This window comes from Pavona decussata, unplaced genomic scaffold, assembly GCF_977016875.1.
Source record: "Pavona decussata unplaced genomic scaffold, jaPavDecu1.1 SCAFFOLD_302, whole genome shotgun sequence".
NCBI lineage: Eukaryota > Metazoa > Cnidaria > Anthozoa > Scleractinia > Agariciidae > Pavona > Pavona decussata.
The window spans coordinates 12,501-32,587 of record NW_028145698.1 but is presented as its reverse complement, the minus strand read 5'-3'; the positions used below and the strand labels follow the sequence as shown (position 1 = coordinate 32,587).

Genomic DNA, 20,087 nt, shown 5'->3' with positions numbered 1-20,087 from the left:
TAAAACGCTCATAAAAAGGCACAATAAAGTTCTAAAAACTTCAACCCTAGCATACACAATGTTGTTAGAGACGAATTTTGCAAAAAAAATATGGCTTTCTATGTGCCTGTTGGCTGAGTTAGGTTCGCAAGGTATTGTGGTAAAATATACAGCCGCCATCTTTTTCTGTGCGGTGGATCGGGACGGTGTTGGGGCGGGGGGGTGGGGGGGTGGGTAGTGGAGACCAAAGAGGGGACTGGGACCAGTTCCCCCTTTTTTTTCTCACTTCTTCTCGCCCCCTTTTCCCCTCCCCCCCCCCCCCCCCACCCCGCTACGCAGGCTAGTTTTTAAAAACCCAGTTACATGAAGATGTTAGTCAAGATGAATGATAGTGCCTTTTTCTCGTTGTTTGTCTCACTCAGGTGTGTGTAAAAGCATTCAACGGCCCGTTAAAAAAGAATGGCTTCTGGAAGTCATCGAGAAATACCGCTACCATGAAAAGCGTCACAGGGACACCAATCCCGCGTCCACGAGTCACGCTGTGTAAATATAAATACGTTTGACAACAGGTCGCTGGAACACGAGATATAGAAGTTTGACAAAGCCCTTTAGCGATTGTACGCTTGCTGTGCGTTTGCTTCTAACTTGAAACGTTTAAAGTAAACGGGAGTCTGGTTCTTAATGTCTTATCCTGCTGTTTAGACAATAACCGATTGCAGTTCCCGAAGGTCTCCTCGTGGGAAATCGAGTGCCTTTACGAAGCTGGTAGTGTTTTCCTGGCAAATCGATCGCATTCAATTGGACTCACCAAGTACATGTTGCTTGGTGATCTCAGAGACCGAACCTGGCCGACTGAGTTTACCGAAGATGTGGTGTGTTAGTAAAAAACCGACAACGCCGAAGTTGACGATGACTTCGTAGGACACCGAACACAGCCGTCGTTGCTTACTGATCAGAAGATGTTAGTGTCTTCGTGTGTAACAAATGCAACTCATCGAAGATTGTGAAGTTTTCGTAAGAAGCAACTTAAACGTCTGGGCTTGCCGAAGATGGCAAGCGACGAAAGATGGCAAGCGACGAAATGGTAGCCGTCTGGTTTTACCGGACATCGACTTCGTCTTCATCAAATGCCGAATTCAACCGACTTGGCGAACCTAAGACGAGAATATCTTTGTAAGAGCCGGCTATTTTACCGAACGTCATCATGTTGACTTGGTTTTCTGAAGGTGACTGTGTCTTCATCGAATGCCGAATTCACCCGACTTGGCGTAGCGAAGGTGACGTTGTCTTCGTTGGATACCGAGTGCAGCCACTGGGTTTTCCGAAGATGATGGTGTCGAGAGCAGCCGATTGTTGAGTATTTTATCCGTGAACACAAGTGCAGCAGATATGAAGCTATAAACCACAATGCTTCATGTGGAAACTCTCTTCTACTATTTTACATAACATACCGTGAACATTAACTAACATGGAACCATGTAATTAGTGTAAAAAATACTGCCGAAAAAAGGGGATTGTTTTGCTTTACATGTACAAAGTCAGCTCATTTAAAATTTCAAACTTTTGTATGTAATAGTTAAGGCTTGAGTAGCTCTTGGCAGAGAAAAATAGCCAAATCAGAATTTCAGGATAACTTAAAATTCCGCTTATGTAGAAGCCCCGGGCGTACATTCCTTCAAGAACTTTTTCGGGCTTATTTCCGGGGATGACTTATATGGTCGGAGGGAATTTCAAAATTGGTTGGGATTAACTAAAAATAGCTTGTAACAATAAGCTACCCCCTCCCCCCACCCCGTGAACTTATATCGGGGAGATTTGGGGATGGGGTGAGGTGGGAGGGGGTTAAGGTAGCCCCGCGTAAACTATTGCCAAACGTTTTTCTCTTGTCAGAAGTATATAAGATGAACTTTTTATTTAGTCCTTGTTATTGTTTTTTCAGTATAAAAGGCAGCTCTTATTCTTGGGTCAATAAACCTAAAGTTCACCGTAATTTTAATGGCTTTGTTTATTCCCCAGTATGGTAGTAATGTAAATTCGTTCAAAATAGAATTGGAATTTGGAAATGTTGGTTTTTGAGGAGAGCAACCGGTGTACCCAGAGAAAAAACCTCTCGGAGCAAGAACGAGAACCAAGTGCTCTCACCACCGTGCCATCCCTGTTCCCTATTAAAATATAACAGGCCAGGAGCCCATTATAATGGGCTCCTGAACAGGCTAAAACTTGCCAGTTGGCAGGAGTCAGAACAGATGTACAGGCAAGGAAGGAGTTGGTCAGAGAGGGACTTCAATCTCGTCCCCAGAACTCCCTGGTCCTTATAGCCGCCGTAGGCTGGGCACGAGAATGAGATGGACCTAGTGCCCCGACCACTCGCCACGCAGCCTCCGAGTGCTACCTCACTCTTAGATAGGCTCGATTCTAAGACGGTGCGAGGTCGAGAGTGAGCGACCACGGCTTGTTTGAAAATCGTACTACTGCAACGAGTTCCCCGTGTGAACGCTCAAGTGGCTTGACCCTGAGACTTGCAAACAGTGGCTTGGCAGTCCTCCCTTGTAAATACCCGAGAGAAAATGATCAATTATCATCCTGGTTTTTATTTAAGGGCCAAGGCCTTCCCTTTTCACTCGTTTCTGTCAACATTGTTCCCAGGGCTTTTTCAGGCCTTGGGAACGAGGTTTTTTTTTCCGCCACCAAGCGCTCACTTCGACAAAAGTATGAAGCGCTTGTTTCCTGAGAATATGTGGGTTTATTATTACATACAATGCAACACTGCCCAAATATGGTAATGGTGCACTCAATATTCGCCGTCTGTAGTCAACAGATATCCGCCTGCGATATATGTAATTTTGTGTGTCGGGGAGAAAAATGGCGATGGAGTCCCAGAGGATGTCTGGCAAATTAAAGTCACCCGAAATTACCATATTGTCGAACTGGTCACAAACTTCATGCAGAAAAATATCGAATACATCCATCCAACTTGGGTCTTCATTGGGTGACCTATAGCAAAAACAGAATAAAATTATTTGACCAGTAAGCGTAGGAATTTCGGTAAAATTGATCTCAAGCTGTTGCAGCTCGGCTTCCGATTCAGGTTTAAATTCTTTGACAGCTTTGAAGGAGGCTGTTTTGATTGCGATAAGAACTCCACCACCACCTCGATCAAACTGATCTCTCCTAAATATTGTAAAGTCAGAATGCAATATTTCAGAGTTGCTGATATTTTGGTTCAACCATGTCTCATTGACGCATATAACGTCAGAGTTTTCGGCGTACACCAGGTCCTGGAAGCGATGGAGGTTACACACGGATTGCCAGTTTACTGTATTTTGCTGTCTTTGTGATAACGTTTTTAGCTTTTGGCATTGATCACGAGGCAATTTATCTTACCAGCAGTCGAAGCAGAAACCGGTCAGATGTTAGGATTGATGTCACTAGACAGCAAGAGGTGAAAGGTAGCGTCTGAGATGTTGTAGTAACAAACGTGGCACATTTTCATTACATGGCAGAGTAATAAGTGTTGACTTAATAGCCAAAAACAGAAAACTAGTTACGGTTTTCACAGAGCTCATCAAGTGACGACCTGATTCCCTTAACATTGTCAACAATCCATCGAAGGAACAATCGTTTTCGGGAAAACGGCAATAAAAATTGTAAGAATGAAATTAGATAAAAGGAGTCCAAGACTAGCGGTACCTCCAAGACTACAGGTCGTTTGACCACGAGTCATCCTTCTGTCATTGTATCGTTTTAGCTCATGCGCATGCTCAAACCCCCAAACGTACCACACGGAAGACAAAATGACTACATCGTCATATATATATATCCGATATGCTGTGCCTTTTAAGTATGGTTTTGTCCATGCGTTTCAATGTTAAGATGGTTTTATCCATCTACAATCAGTTGACTTTGCGAGACAGGAATTCGATGCTTTGCCTGCTTTCTCCCTAAGGCACGTGATGTGGCAACGCGTGATTCGGGGAGCGGGCAGGTTCAAAGTACGAAACTTGATAGGGCATGGGTTTTGTTGCATTTTATTTGAGCTGGCTCTGTTGCTGGTTTCATACCGTGCTGACGAGTTCCAATTAGAACGAAACAGCTGTCCACGGTTGCAGCCCTGTTTTGTCGGTTTCTGTCGCGTTGTTGTCTCGCAAAGTCAATGCTTTCACGTAGTATCAGCCTTGCAGTTTGTGTTACAGTTTATTTTTGGCTGATTAGGTCTCTTGTAGATCCTACGTCAACTAGCAGCCGATTATCGTTCGCGGTCCTTTGCAGTTTTCACGTGTAATCTCATATAGGTCCATATATATACATGGCTGAATCGCAGTTTACGTCAGTAAGGTGGAACTGAGGTGCCAACGAAAGGGAACTGTCTCATATGGTCTAGGGGCCGACTTTTCTCTCCCCTCACTGTCTTGTCGGGGACAAGGTATCGGAAAGCAGCGCGGAACCATCTCCAGTTGGCATAAGCGAACCGCGGGCCGAAATCTCGTGGTGCATCGTTATGGTACAGCGCTCCGGCAAAGTGTCCAGAGGTACCGCTGACAGTTGTACGTGTATTTTTCTCTCTTTTTCAGTCATTTTGATATTTTAAAAAGGCTGGCAAGTCGCCCGAAGACATCGTAGGGAAAGAATTTAAGATCCTAGTACTAGTTTTTAAGGCATACCACGGCATTGCGCCACTCTATATATCTGACATGATCACCAAATATGAACCGACCAGGTCTTTACGCTCTTCCTTCAAAAGACTCCTCGTTGTTCCGGGGTACAACCTCAAGACATATGGAAGAAGAGCTTTTTCTGTGAATGGTCCTATGCTATGGAACAGCCTTCCTAACAATATCAGAAAAACTGAATCTTTAAGCACCTTTAAAAAGCATATCAAAACATTTCTTTTTAAACGTTCTTTTTAAGAAGCTTTTTGACTCTCTTATCTGTCTTATTATTGTTGAATTATTTTTCTTGTAAATATTTATCTTGATTAGTTATTCATATTATAGTCTTTGTATATTTTAGGTATTACTGTTATCTTTTATTTTCATGTATTGTTATCACATATTTTACACGTATTATTATTGTAAAGCGTTATTGCTTTCTTATCAATAAAGATTATTATTATTATTATTATGCGCAGTAAAACTATCTGTATGCACAGTATAAGAAAGCACCACAGGGCCCGTAGCGTAACCTGTGAGCCAAGCGAAACTTAAAATAGCACGTTTATTATTATTATTATTATTATTATTATTATTATTATTATTATTATTACTAAGTGTTTCATTCATGTCCCTTGTCACGTCCTTGTCAAATTGTCGAAGGGTATTGTGTACTATTCATAGCCTTTAAGCCAATTCTGCACGTTAAACACGTTCCCTTGAAAATGTAACATCGATAAATACATTTACGCGCAGGAGACATTGCAACCCTTAGGTGTCCAAGATCAAGGGCCTGTTTCACAGGAAATTCTCCCGCGAATCTGGAGAGATTTCCGGAAACTGTCAGGGAAACATGAAATAATTACAGCCGGTACAGCATGATATTAAAACTCGGGAACTTCGAAATCTTTTCCGTGAATTTCACCGAAAAATTGACAGGATATTCCAAATTTCCGGAAGAGGGTAATTTTAATGGACAAAAATGCCTGGAGACGCCCATGTGTATTTTACGGCCTTTTCGAGTGGAAGAAAAGCGCTGGTCATCAGGGGCACCCAACGACATTTTCTTTCAGATCCTTTGAAACGTTATTTTAGGTGATCTGGAGTGGCTTTAAAGCTCTATAGGTTTCGGTCATTCTCGGGGAACTTGAGTCTTTTCGAAATTAGTAGGGTATTTTTGTCCATTTCCCGAAAACCTTAGGTCTTATTTCCTTTCCGAAAATCTTAACTGACCTTTTTTCGGTACCCGAAACAACATTTTTATCAATCCGAAAACACTAGGCCTTAAATTTCCCATATCACGAAAGTTCGTGGTGCCCCTTTAGAAAATTGTAGAGGATTAAAGTGCCACTACGATCAAAATTTTGCATTCCTTTTTTTCTTCAGCTTTGGAAAGTAGAAGTGATAAATACTTACCACGCCAAATTTTACATCGAAATTCCAACGGGAAGACCAGTTATTTTAAACGCGAAGTTCAGCTTCGCTGTGCCGCCATTACTCGAACGACAAATGGCCGTGAACTACATAGAGAGCTGGATCTAGTTGCACCGACAGGAATATGACGTCAGACGCGCACAACAGCATGGCCTGCTTTCGAATGTTCGATCTCACTGAAGTAAGCCACTTCTTTTTTATTTTAGTGGCTCAAGGGCCGTCTTTACAACGCACATGTATTGTGGGCACCCGAAAGAAACCTAATGGTGGTTGTTTGAACATTTATGGTTCTGAAATACGTCAAAAGGGGGTAATTTCTTCAGACAAATCGTCTTTTTGTACATCGCACCGAAGTACTCCTGAAGTACTAAAGGCATATCCTCTCGACGACTTCGAGGGAAACTCAAACGCAAGGACTGCCATACAATCCTACTGCCTCGATGCTTACTTTTCCAGGGTAAAGCGAGGGACTAAGTGAAACGATTAGGCCAAGATAACGGATTGGAAATGAACTGTTTTCGTGAATGGTCAATGCGTGCAATGAAAGCAAGTGGCGCGGAGTGGTGGTGTGTTAATCTCGTACCCCGATCTCAGTCGTCGGTTCGGGAATGTCGAAATGTGGGAGATCTGGGTACGAGATTAGTGGTGTGTATGTTTTGTTTATAGCTTATTGTAATGCTTTGTTTGTCTAGTGTTCATTACGTCTACTTCCTATAAGTGTCATGCTTTGGTAAAATAAAAGTGCATAGATACTCCATTTTATTCAAAATAATAATAATAATAATAATAATAATAATAATAATAATAATAATAATAATAATAATAATAATAATAATTGCTTGTGGTAAAATATTGACAATCAACTGCCTCGAGTTTTGCGAATGGTCTCTTCGTACAAAGCACCCAACACATTTCTGAAAGACTTGTATGCCGACTGTAGAATACACAGCAAGGCGAGATTTTCGATCTGTATTAAATGACCAATTGTAATTAAACTGATTGTGACATTGACATGAAAAATTTATCTCTATATATTGAAACAATCACATGATATGTGAAAGTACAGGTCAGAAGAAATTTGCAGGCAACTTTCCATCTGATGTGGACCCGCTGACACTCCAACTTGCAAAATTCTCTAATGTAACCATCACTGATTACTGTGAGTTAAGAAGGTATTGTGGCAATCCTATTTGGTCTGTGTTATTAACTAATATTATAATACTATTATTGAGCAAATTTTTTAAACATCACTTGTAAATATGCTTTGACTGCACCTTTGTGCAGACTTGCAGTGAATATTATGCATGAAAGTTATCTTCTGGGACAAGTCAAGATAATATCTACAAGTTAAACCATATTAGTTTAGACAGTATCTTGTCCAATACCCTAGAGTGTGGAAAACTACCAGTGCTTGGTAAATTTCATCTTTGTGTTTGAATTATTAATTTTGTATTTGTGCCTTCTTTTGTTTTCTTGGCAAAGTCTGTTATATGAACAGCCAATTTTATAGCATTTTTTGTACAACATAATAAATTTCTAACAAAAGTATTGCACTGTTTTGGTATATACCAGAGACAGTACAAAGGCGTCAACAAGGTCACCTAAGCACACCATGGTAAAAAGGACTACCCATGGTAAATAATGCCATAGTAAATCTCACTTAGCTTTTAGTTTACATCTGTCAACGACACTTCCTGAACCTTAAAATATTGGGATCTGTATTATCAGGGTTAGTTTAGGGAAGCATGAAGGCATTTTCACAGTTACAGAAGATACCTTGTCCGGAAGAATGGGCCAGGATCTTACACTAAGGTTTACATTGCACATAATGTGCAAATTTATAAATGGAAGGGAGAGGAGGAGAACTACCAGCAATTTTTTGCAATATTTAGCATTGATATCATATCAATATGACAAGTAGGTACTGGTAATGCATGCAGACTGTGTGTGTGTGTGTGTGGTTTTTTTAAAAGTTGCTGTCATACCCATGTCATCAAGAACCACACTGCTGCAGGCATGGTGAGAGTAGACAGCAAGACTTGCCTCTGACTTCAAGGGTAACCTTATCTTTATACAGGGAAGGTGTTTGGCCAGTGGGCTCATGGCATGCATTCTTGTGCTTTAAGTATTCTCATAGTTGTTTATGGTTATCAGAGAGGGCCACAGCAAAAGGCGTACCTTTAAATTTGATCCTAGAAACTGCCAACATAGCTGATAGGAGAGTCTTCAAAAAAATCTTTTGGATATAAGTCAAGCACATTAATATAAACAGTGAAGGGATTACGGAAATTGTTTACTGATGACCAATTATTTTGTTGGCTTGTTCATAGTGAGGGAGATTTGAGTGTTATGTCATAACAGCAACAACAAAAACAAAACAAAAAAGCCCCCCCCCCAAAAAAAAAAAAATAATAATAATAATAATAATAAAATGAAAAAAAGTAAAATATGTGGTATTATTGGCATAAAAAATGGCTTTGATATTTAAAGCTGGCCCTGTTCTTGGTTCTGGTTATTTTCTGAAGGCCAAAGTAAAAATCCACAGATATCAACATGCAACATAAGTAAGCCAGGGCTATTTGACGGAAGGAAAAAGTTAAACAGAATAGAAAAACAACAAACACATAGTATAAGTATAAAGCATGAAAATGTTTGTGGGGTCATGTAAGATAAAAATTACAAGATAGAAAAAAAATTAAAATGAAGTTCATGTCGCTGAACAAAAACAAAAAAAATAAGCTGTGGTTTGTGTGAAAATTTAGGTTAAAGTATTTTGGCTCTTAATTTAAAACACTAAAGAAAAAAGACATTAAATCTCATTTCTGGTTGAATCTCCAAGAATAATATCTGTGGAAAGGATGGTCATTCTTTCATAACTATAATATTTCAATTTTATGTCTGTGAACATTGTGTGATTTTGTGGGAAAATACACAATACTGTTACAGCACAGTGTTATGCTGGCTCGTCACACTCAACATGTAAAATGATTACAATAATATTATAGTGTCAGTTTCAAATGAGATCAAGAGGCTGGTTTGCTTGTTTCACTCAGATTCACACATCCTCATTGACCAAGGAACAAACATTATTGAAATAACAAAAATGGGTGAGATATGATGCAAGCCTACTAAGGTTTCTCCCTTAGCTGTCCTCCTAAACTTTCTTTTTAATCTAGTTTTCCAGCTGCATTTGAGGGCTTTACAACAATTTATTGTTGAATGTTACTTGGACTGTGGCTTTAAAATATTAGGCCCCTCATGATTACTTCATTTACTGCTTGAAAGTTGTTGTAGAATGAGGAAGGGATCTAACCAGGTAAGCTTAATACCTGGTAGATTACAGCCCTGTAGTACTGTAATATTACAAATATTCTGTAGATTACAGCTATGGCTACCCACTTTTCAACTGAAGTTAATTATACATCATTTTAGTTTTGTCAAAGCTTTATTGAACTATAACAAACACGAGGTTAATAGTTCTTTTTTTCTTGACTCATTATGCAGCTTTGATTGATACTTGTGAACACCATACACGCCACCAACATAACATCAACATGTATTGGTCTGGAGTTATCCATCCTATTCAATAATTTGTTGCTCAAGTGCTGCTGCGAAATAGTTATTAGGTTCTGTTTACTAATCCCAAATAGAAAACATATCCAGAATATTAAATAACCATATGTCTACCTCTTATACAGTTGCTGAGTAAATGCCGGAGTGAATTCGTTTCTTCTTCGGCTTTACATCTAAATCCCACGCTTGAATGAGGTGTTCGCGTGTCTTCGAAGCGTATTCTTTGCAGTCATACGACTCCAAATCCACCGCCAAGGAAATTATAATCCAAGATATTTGGTAAAATTGTCCTTTAGATCGCTTTCCACCAAACTGGATGGCGAATCTTACAAACAATCTTGTCTATTCACTTACTTTAGGACTTACGATAACTGAGGTTTACTGAGTTCTTGCCAGGAACGCACGATGTTCGATGCGCGTATGACGTCACACAAATATCTCATACAAGCAACCGCATTTTAGAATCACCACGGGCGTCACTTTGCCGTCGGAGTAATGGCGGACGGGTTTTCGATGGTTTTCGGCCACGTATTCCCAGGATCACTAAGCTTGTATAAAGCTAATTAATGGCTTTTTTTGCAATTACGAACTCATTAAATGGATTGGAACACGAAAAGGGCGAAAATAGAGGTAAAAATTTTCGTCGTAGTGGCGACTCAAGGGAATCCATACCTGCTCCAGATTTGCCTGACTGGTGTCTGGATGAACAGGAAGGCTTCAGTGACAATGAGGAACAGAATGGTGAGACAGCGGATGATGGCAGTCGGCCAGATGGAGGCAGGAAACGATTGCGAAGAGATCCCAGATTAAAGGTGAGCTGGTCTCTTTCATCTTTACCCGGGGCTTGTCACCTTGTACTGTTGGTGGGGCCTTAATGTTGCAGCTGTTTCAGTGTGAGGTTCAATCCGAAGGAGAGCGATCTGCTCTTTCCCTGCATTTCTATGTGCTATACCCTGCTGGCAGAGCTTTCCTTCTGGCAAGTCTTTCAGCATGTACGAAGTCGTTCGCGTCTCTAGTATTTTGCGTAGTCGGCTCGGAGCCGACTACACGACTACGCGACGACTAGAAACTTGCCAGAAGGAAAGCTCTGCTAGCAGGGTAATGTGGTACGGTAAACAACAGAAACTTACATCTCTCGTAGATTTTCAAAGTAATGAAGTAAAGCTTTTTCATTTCTCACTTGGAATGGGCCCTTTGCAGCTAACAGTCACATGCAGCAAAATCCACCATGTTGGAGAGCAAGTAGACTTGCTTACAAGTAAGCAAGCGAGCGACTTTGAGAAAGTCTAGAGAGCAAGCTACGCTCTTGGACATCCAAAACAAAGAAAATTCAAGTTTGACTGGATAAAGTCGCTTTGTTATATGGATGTCCCAGTGTGTAGCTTGCTCTCCACATGGCGGATTTTGTACCATGTGATCGTAAGCTGCAAAGGGTCCATTGGAAATTGGATTTTCAAACTCATTAATAATTCAATCAATAATTTTATCAATAACTCAATTTATCCAATTTTGAAACAACTCGAAGTTGGTAAAAAAAAAAAAAAAAAAAAAAACTTGGTTATGTTGTAGGTTAAAATGAATCCAGGTTAAAATGATTTCAATCTAGGTTGATTTGTATTTTCCTTTGTCGGACCCGAAATGGGGTTCCTGTGGTGCGTGTGTGACGTAAGCCGAACCGGTCAGGACCGGTTTTGGCACTAGAACACGAGGAGAAAAAGAGCGAGCGATCTTGTGAGTACGAGCGAGTTTATCAAACGAGAAACGAATAAATTTTGTTGAAATCATCGCAACAAAAGGTGGCGACCCTGCCAGGACACCTGTGATTCGAGAAAGTAACAGCGAGCGGCGAGAAGTGAGCGACGAGAGAAATTTTACATGTAAACACAGCGAAGAAACACCGAAGTCAACAACATGAGTGCCGAAGGCGAAATCAAAACAATGCAGGAGAAGATTCAAGGTAAACTGAAAATGCTTGAATTTACAGCGGGAGATACAGCGAAAGTAATCGAGACCGGAGACCTGAAGACAATTGAGAGGCATGGAAGCGCATTGGAGCACGTTATTGACAAAACACATCAGCTCAAATTGGAAGTTCAGGAGTTGCGTATTGAAAGTGGGAATGACCCTGTAGAGGTCAGACTTTGGACCGAAACTTTAGATAGCCAAATCAGTAAATTTGAGGGAATTCTTAAAGAAGTGGAATATGTAGCTGCCGGCATTAGATCAATCGAAGAGGAAAAACGCGAGGAAGAGAAACGGAAACGGAATTTGGAGGAAAAGATCCAGCTTGAAAAGGCTAAACACGAAGCGCGAGCGAGTCTTGAGAAAACGGCGAAGGCATCCACGGAGGAATCTGGGAATTTGAGCAGTGTCGGAGCGAAATTGCCAAAACTAGAGATAACTAAATTTCAAGGGACTTTCCTGGATTGGATGAGGTTTTGGAATCAATTCGAAACTGAAATCGACAAGGCTAAACTAACTCAAGTTGCTAAGTTTTCTTACCTGAAGGAGTTACTAGTATCTAGTGTCCGCGCGTCCATTGACGGACTCCCTTTCACGACGGAGGGTTACGAAAGGGCCAAAGCTATATTGAAAACCAAGTATGGTAAACCCAGTGAGGTAGCAAACGCACATATGCAATGCATAATTGGATTATCCACAGTTCATGGTGGACACCCAGCAAAAATCCATGATTTCTACGAGAAGCTAACAAGTCACATACAAGTGCTAGAGACCATGGGCAAGGTTAACGAAATAGGAGGGTTTGTGCGTGCGACGCTTGATAAATTACCTGGAATCAGAGCGGATCTGGTACGTCTAGACGATAACTGGCAAGAGTGGGGATTTGCAGAGCTAATCGAATCCCTGAGGAAGTGGTGTGACCGTAACCCTATTGTCAGCGAAAACCTTAAACCTGAACCGCCAAAGCCTGACCTGCGAAGTCGTTATCCTCCGAACCGTGACCCGCGAAATCGCTTCCAAGCAAGGAAAAATCCTGCTTACCAGACCAAAGATGAGAGTGCGAAGGTGGGGCGTAACTGCATCTATTGTAATGGCGAGGATCACAGCTCCACCCAGTGCAAGAAAGTCCCTGGCTTGCACCAGCGCAGGCAGATCTTGAGTGACAAGAAACTATGCTTCAACTGTACAGGAACAAGACATCAAGCACGGGAGTGCCACAGCAAGTACACTTGTCAACATTGCGGTGGCAGACATCACACGTCTATTTGTGACAGGCTGCCCAGCAACAGTCAAATGATGTTGGCAACTGGTGAGGGTTCTGTTATTTATCCGGTGGTAGTGGTGTTCGTCGATGGGATCAAATGCAGAGCATTACTAGACACAGGTGCGGGTAGCTCTTATGCGTCAGCGGCTCTGATTGAACGGCTTAACAAGCGACCAACTCATATCGAACATAGACAGATTGACATGATGCTTTGGTCAACAGTTCAAAAGGTACAAGGGTATTTAGTAACGGTTAAAAGTGTTGATGGGAAGTTTGAGATGATGACGAAGATCAATAAGGTGGACAAGGGTGTTCTACTCACAGTCCCAAATCCGAATTATGGAGAACTGATCAGCAAGTATCGTCACCTGCAGGGAGTGGTCATGGATGACGATGACAAGAAGAGTGAGTTACCCATTCATGTAATACTCGGCGCCAGCGAGTACTCAAGGATCAAAACTGAGACGAAACCTAGAATTGGTCAGCCGTCTGAGCCCGTTGCTGAGTTTACTATGCTGGGGTGGACGATGATGTCCACAGGGAGAGAAGCCGCGCTATCCAACGTTTATTTGACGAAAACATCGGCAGCGGACTACGAACAACTCTGCTCTTTAGATGTTTTAGGACTCGCAGATAGACCAGAAGCAGACCAGCAAAACGTGTTTGCCGAATTCTCTGAGCAACTGAACCGAAGTGACGAAGGTTGGTACGAATCGGGTTTGCTATGGAAGCCGGGTCACGATCACCTGCAATCGAACGAACGCGGAAGTATCAGGAGACTACAAGGTCTAGTGAGGAAGTTGCAGAGAGAGCCTGGTCTGATAGACAAGTACGATGAGATCATCCAAGAGCAACTCACTGAAGGGATAGTTGAGAGAGTCGTAGACGAGCCAAACGAGAGAGTATTTTACATCCCTCACAAACCTGTGAAAAAGGAAACTGCCGTGACCACAAAACTCAGAATTGTATTTGACGCATCGGCTAAGCCAAGTGAAGATAGTGCGTCGTTAAACGAGTGCTTAGAAACGGGGCCTCCTTTGCAGAATCTGTTGTGGAACGTTCTTGTGCGAAATCGCCTAAAGCCAGTAGCCTTAGCAGCTGACATCAAACAAGCCTTCTTACAAGTACGCATAAGACCTGAAGACCGGGATGCACTACGTTTCCACTGGCTCAAGAACAAGGACCCTTCAGTTATTGAAGCCTTGAGATTCACTCGAGCGCTCTTCGGGTTGGTCCAGTCGCCATTCTTGTTGGCGGGAACACTAAAGTTGCACTTGCAAAGCCTAAGAGAGAAATACCCAGTGGAGGTAGACGAGATCTTGAGGAGTCTATACGTTGATGACGTCATCACGGGGGGCAACACCAAAGAAGAGGTTCAGGACCTGAAGAAGACAATCATATCAGTGTTTGGGGATGCTAAGTTTACCATGCACAAGTGGAACTCCAACGAGCCTCAGCTAGAGAGTGAGAATGTTGTTCCGGTGCACGAGCCTCAGCTAGACGGTGAGAATGGGGTGCCTGTTGATGAACAGCAGAGTTACGCAAAGCAACAGTTGGGAGTTAAGGAAGGTGAATCCAAGATATTAGGTTTGCCGTGGAACAAGAGAGAGGACACAATTGCAGTGACTTTCCCTGAGGAACCTGCTGATAACACTAAGAGAGGAATGCTACGATTCTTAGCTGCGGTGTACGACCCGCTTGGTGTAGCGTCGCCCACAACATTAGTGGGAAAGCTTCTATACCGCGAAGTATGCGATAGTCGACTACCGTGGGATGAGAAACTGTCAGACAGAATTGGACAACAGTGGCTGAAGTTTGTGAGGAGCCTCCCCAACAAGGTTGAAGTACTGCGGAGCATACCAAGGTTCAAGGAGCCGATCGAAGGAGTCCAGTTGCATGTATTTGGTGACACAAGTGGAGTTGGTACATCAGCGGCCGTCTATGCAGTGATTACGCAAGCCTCCGGGGTGAGCGAGGGCTTAATAGCAGCAAAGTCAAGATTAGCAAAGAAGAATCTTACAATTCCAAGATTGGAACTTGTGTCCGCTCACATGGCCGCTAACCTGGTGGAGAACGTGAGAGTCGCACTTGAAGGATATCCAATCAAGTCAGTCCATGGGTGGAGTGACAGTACTGTCGCACTCCACTGGATCAAGGGGGGAGGTACTTACAAACAGTTTGTGGCCAACAGAGTCCGCAAGATCAACGACAAAGATTACATTGAATGGAGACATGTCGACTCCAAACACAACCCAGCCGACATAGGAAGCAGAGGCTGCAAGGCAGATCAGCTGTGTAATGTGTGGTTGCCGGGACCACAATGGTTGTCCAAGCCAGAGGAGTGGCCGGGAGACGTAGTGACAGAGCCTAACAAAGAAACGGAAGCAGAAGCTAAGCTTACTAACGAGGTGTTTGCAGTGGCAGTGGAGGCGAGGGACGACTTCGATGAAGTGCTGGAAAGGCATACCTTCTGGCAAACGATCAGAATCAGTGCATGGGTCATGAGATTCCTTCAAAATTGCCGGAACAAGAAGTGGAACCGAGTAAGCGGACCCTTGACAACAGCTGAGACGGAGATACAGGTCAAGTGGTGGATAAGGCGGGAGCAGCAGAGACACAGTGTAACAGACAAGTTTCTGGAAGACCAAGAAAGGCTCAACCTTCAGAAGAATGACCAAGGAATCTATGTGTGCAGAGGAAGAATTCAAGGACATTATCCGGTGTATTTGCCACCCAGGGTAGTCTTATCAGAAAAAATGGTGCAAGACGCCCACATCTTGACGCTACATGGGGGAGTCGGCCTAACGATGGCGCATGTGAGACAAGAGTATTGGATTCCCCGTCTCCGGCAACTGGCGAAGAACGTGGTTAACCACTGCTATGGGTGTAAGAAGTTCCATGTGACAAAGCTCCAAAATCCACCGCCTGGAAACTTACCAGTGGATCGTACAGAGGGGACATTTCCGTTCCAAGTAGTAGGGGTGGACTACGCCGGGCCCATAACTTACAAGATTTCGAAGAAGAAAGAAGGCAAGGCATACATTTTACTGTTCGCATGCAGTTTAACGAGAGCGGTCCATTTAGAGTTACTAACTGACCAGACCACTGCTGGTTTCATCAGGTGTTTGAAACATTTCATTGCGAGACGGGGGAGGCCTACGAAGATTTATTCGGACAATGGAAGAAGTTTTGTGGCTGCATCCAGGTGGCTCAAGAGTGTTATGAGGGAGGAGAAATTGCAAGACTATCTGGCCCACCACAACATCCTTTGGCAGTTTAACCTCGCCAGAGCCCCATGGTGGGGGGGTCAATTTGAACGGTTGGTTGGAGTTGTGAAACAGTCATTTTACAAATCTATGGGACGAGCGTACCTGACATTCGGAGAGCTTGAAGAAGTTGCGCTTGAGGTGGAGGTGGCCGTCAATAACCGCCCGTTATCCTATGTTGAAGATGATGTTGAACTTCCGGTGCTAACGCCAAACGTCATGATGCACGGGCTACCTAACCTCCTGCCAGAGGAGGATGCAGAGTCAGTGGAGGATGTGGAGCTACGTAAGAGGACAAGATACCTCCGTCGCTGCAAGGACATTCTGTGGTCAAGGTGGACTACAGAATACATCAGGAGTTTGAGGGAGAGACACAATCTCAAACACAAGACCAAGGTGCTGACACTGAAAGTTGGAGATGTGGTGCTAATTCAGAGTGAGGAGCGCAACCGTGGAAAGTGGAACATTGGAGTTGTAGTGAAACTCATCAAGGGGCGTGACGGCGTCGTCCAAGCAGCGAGGTTGAGAGCGGGGAAGTCCTACTTGGAGCGAGCAATCCAACAGCTATGTCCTATGGAGCTGTCGTGCGACGTGCGGGACACACAGTTGAGAAACTCGGTGCAGCTTAATCCTCGAGCCAGAGAGTTCGCCCCTAGGCGGGCTGCTGTAGCTGCGGCGAAGCGGATCAGAGAGATTGCAGAGCAAGGGGACAAGTGAACAGACCCAGGGACTTGCGGAGTCACGAACTATTAGAACTCTTTAAAACTGTTGCTGTTATATAAGCATGGAGCTGTGTGATTATATTTGCTCCACTTGCGTGTATCAAATAGGGGGAGAGTGTCGGACCCGAAATGGGGTTCCTGTGGTGCGTGTGTGACGTAAGCCGAACCGGTCAGGACCGGTTTTGGCACTAGAACACGAGGAGAAAAAGAGCGAGCGATCTTGTGAGTACGAGCGAGTTTATCAAACGAGAAACGAATAAATTTTGTTGAAATCATCGCAACACCTTTGTTACGGTTGGGTAATTTACATCTGAAACAAAGAAAAATACAAATCAACCTAGATTGAAATCATTTTAACCTGGGATTCATTTTAACCTACAACAGTTACGCCTCGTTTTTTCAGCCCGCTGCTCAGCAGATAGACAGACAGACAGACATACATACAGACAGATCGATTTAAACACGGCATTTTATCAAATTGTAATACAAGAAATATTAAAATTTGGTTTACATGAAATCCGTATATAGATTATAGATATGCAAATTATGCTCGTCTTCTGGTTCGAAAGTATTACCAGCTCTATTCGATGGCAAAAGGCTGGACTGTAGAAAAGAACTTGCAATATCGCCTCCATTTAGTTTGAATTTATGCTGTCCTGCCCTGCAGCCACGGCCAATTGGCTTCTTCCTCGATATCGCAGGGTCGACCAAGCAACGCCAAAGCCCCGGGGAAAGCGGTTTAGGGGAAATGACGACGAAATTGCGTTTGGAAGGAAATAAACGTACGTAGATCCGTGCCGTCTCCTTTTGCTCTATGGAACCAAGTGGTAGACCAAATATGATAAAACGAAAACACAAATATATAAAATCGTAGAAGGGAAGAGAGCTAGTAGAAACGTGTGCTGCCAGCAAGGTGCTCGTCCCTGTTATCGTAAGGCGTTGACTTTCTCACTTTGAGAACACTTCTCATTGTTTGGAAATCAGCTGAAACATTCTTTCTCGTGTTTGATGTATCACTTGAAGGTCTGAGGTAGACTTAAATTATATTTCAGAATTTTTTTCAAAACTGTGAGATTTAAAACCTTTGTCATGTGACAAGAGTGAAAAAATAAAAGCCCTCCGGCAGCTTTGAGAAACGCACGGCCGGTAGGAATATGCAAATAAAATTGACGAATTTTTCAAGTTATCATTCGATATATCTTTTCCCTCCTTTTCATTGGCCGAGGGCAAACCTGGTGGCCTGCAAATAACTGCCTACAAATAATGGTCTGCTCATGCGTGATACAGTCCAATTGTGTTTTGCTTAGTGTTTTGCTTCAAATAATATTCTGCTCATGCGTAATTGAAACCACGCTCCGCTCTTGCATGACAATGGCAGATCGCTTCCCTGAGCTGTCAGAGAGTGATTTCCCAAAACTGATCACGAAAAACAAACTCGGCGATCGAATGATAGAACAATTATTGAACTCGGTTGTCGCAAAATATCTTGATTTGTCAGTGGCGAACAGATCAATTATTTGCCTCAGCCTTCGGCTTCGGGAAATAATTGATCTGCTCGCCACTGACAAATCACAATATTTTGCTCAACCTCGTCCAATATAATTATTGGAGTGGACATCCGACATCCAGTATTGTAGTAAAGATAGCCATTGTAGTAATTCATCCTAATTTGTTATTATTGCTTAAATCAAAAGGAAGCAAAGTTCATGGATGAGGTAGATGGCATAGAGGTTGTGCAGTCGCCTAAAAGAGAAGAAATACAAGAAATCTGTCAGAAAATGTGTTCCTGGGAAAGGTATGTATCGTATTTTTGATGCTTAATTTCAGAAAAAAAAATTATTGATTCAATCCATAGCGTTTGTATGAAACAGTGACGTGATCTGCAGAAAGGCAGTAAGAGGGCAAGCTATTTGGGTCTGTTAGAGCGGGCTTGAATTAAGTATTAGGGAGCTTTAGCAATGACAACGGCAACGACAACGAAAACGTCACTTGAAAATATAAGTTCGCGTTACTTGTACTACCTCGCGATTATTCCAATTCGTTCAACTTGTACAATGTGGCCGAACTATGCGAGAACTAAATTGATAGGAACGGGGTTCAAGTAAGGAAGGAAAATGAAAAATTCACCGTTGTGTGCTCACGTTCTCCACAAAACCTAGAATTTAGTCATTTCACTTTGTTGTTTTACTGATGACGGCAAAAAAATGTACCAAAACATACAACGCACGTGCGTTTTACATTTTAGTACATTTCACTGCTGTCCTCTGCAAAACAACAACGTGAAATGACCCATTTAAGGTTTTGTGGAGAACGTGAGCGCACGACGGCGAATTTTTCATTTTCTTTCTTAACTTGTACGCCACTCCTACCAATTTGGTTCCTGGATAGTTCGCCAGTTTTGTAAAAGTTGAGCGAGTTGAAATAATCGCGAAGTAGTGCAAATGAAATAAAGTTATATTTTCGGGTGACGTTTGCCATTCCCGTCGTCGTTACTTAAGCTTCCCAGTTCCGTATTGTAAAACCGGTGCAATTACTCTCGCCAATCACAACAGACGTGAACAGCGAAATGAACCAATCAGAACTCGAAGCAAAAGCATGTAACCAAGCGCGGGAAAAAGCGTGCAAGCAAGTCACGATTGATTTTGATCTTGTTTCTCATTGGTTCAGGAAGTGGCACGAATTTTGCTAACCAATCACAGAGCGTTGGAAAGCAAAACCAAAACAAACACGAAACTGCTTTCGACACAATTTTTCGACACTCAATTAAAAACAATGTGAATTAATTAACGTACAACATGAAGACAAGTGACTGGTTTGGCGCTAGGATAGACTTGTCTTGCATTGCCACCATGTTGGTGCCAAAACAAAAGAAAAATGTGCCCACATAGTTTACGTAAAAATGGAAATTAACTCCCAGAGGAGAAAAATCTTATTGTTCCTAGCCACCAACAAGTCCGTTATGGCGTAACCTGCAATCAACCTATAATGTTCCTCAAAGTAATAACTTTATATACATTCCAGAGTTTGTTCTGAAGCTACCACAAACAAAAACATATACACCCTTATCACTCGGCGGCCATGTTGAGTCTCAGTAGAATAAAAAGCTTTGCTTTTGCACAGCAAGCCTCGCACTGAATTCGCGTCTGGTCGAGGCTTGCCGTGCAAAAACAAAGCTTTGTATTCCCCCGAGACTCAACATGGCGGCCGCGCCGAATGATGAAGGTCTAGCCATCAGTCG

The 20,087-nt window shown here is 42.7% G+C and overlaps 2 protein-coding genes across 2 annotated transcripts in view; both read left to right on the top strand.

The window, feature by feature from the left end:
- LOC146454326 (mRNA-capping enzyme-like) overlaps positions 1-20,087 on the top strand; it is a 55,814-nt gene that overhangs the window by 25,070 nt on the left and 10,657 nt on the right. The window contains exon 18 of the mRNA XM_085095544.1: positions 402-707. Within this exon, the coding sequence (XP_084951670.1) occupies positions 402-526 (125 nt within the window). The 3' untranslated portion in view covers positions 527-707. The remainder of the gene's footprint in view (positions 1-401; positions 708-20,087) is intronic.
- The window catches only part of LOC146454327 (mRNA-capping enzyme-like), a 22,107-nt gene continuing 8,886 nt past the window's right edge, over positions 6,867-20,087 (top strand). The window contains exons 1-2 of the mRNA XM_085095512.1: positions 6,867-10,447; positions 18,544-18,648. Of these exons, the coding sequence (XP_084951638.1) occupies positions 10,202-10,447; positions 18,544-18,648 (351 nt within the window). The 5' untranslated portion in view covers positions 6,867-10,201. The remainder of the gene's footprint in view (positions 10,448-18,543; positions 18,649-20,087) is intronic.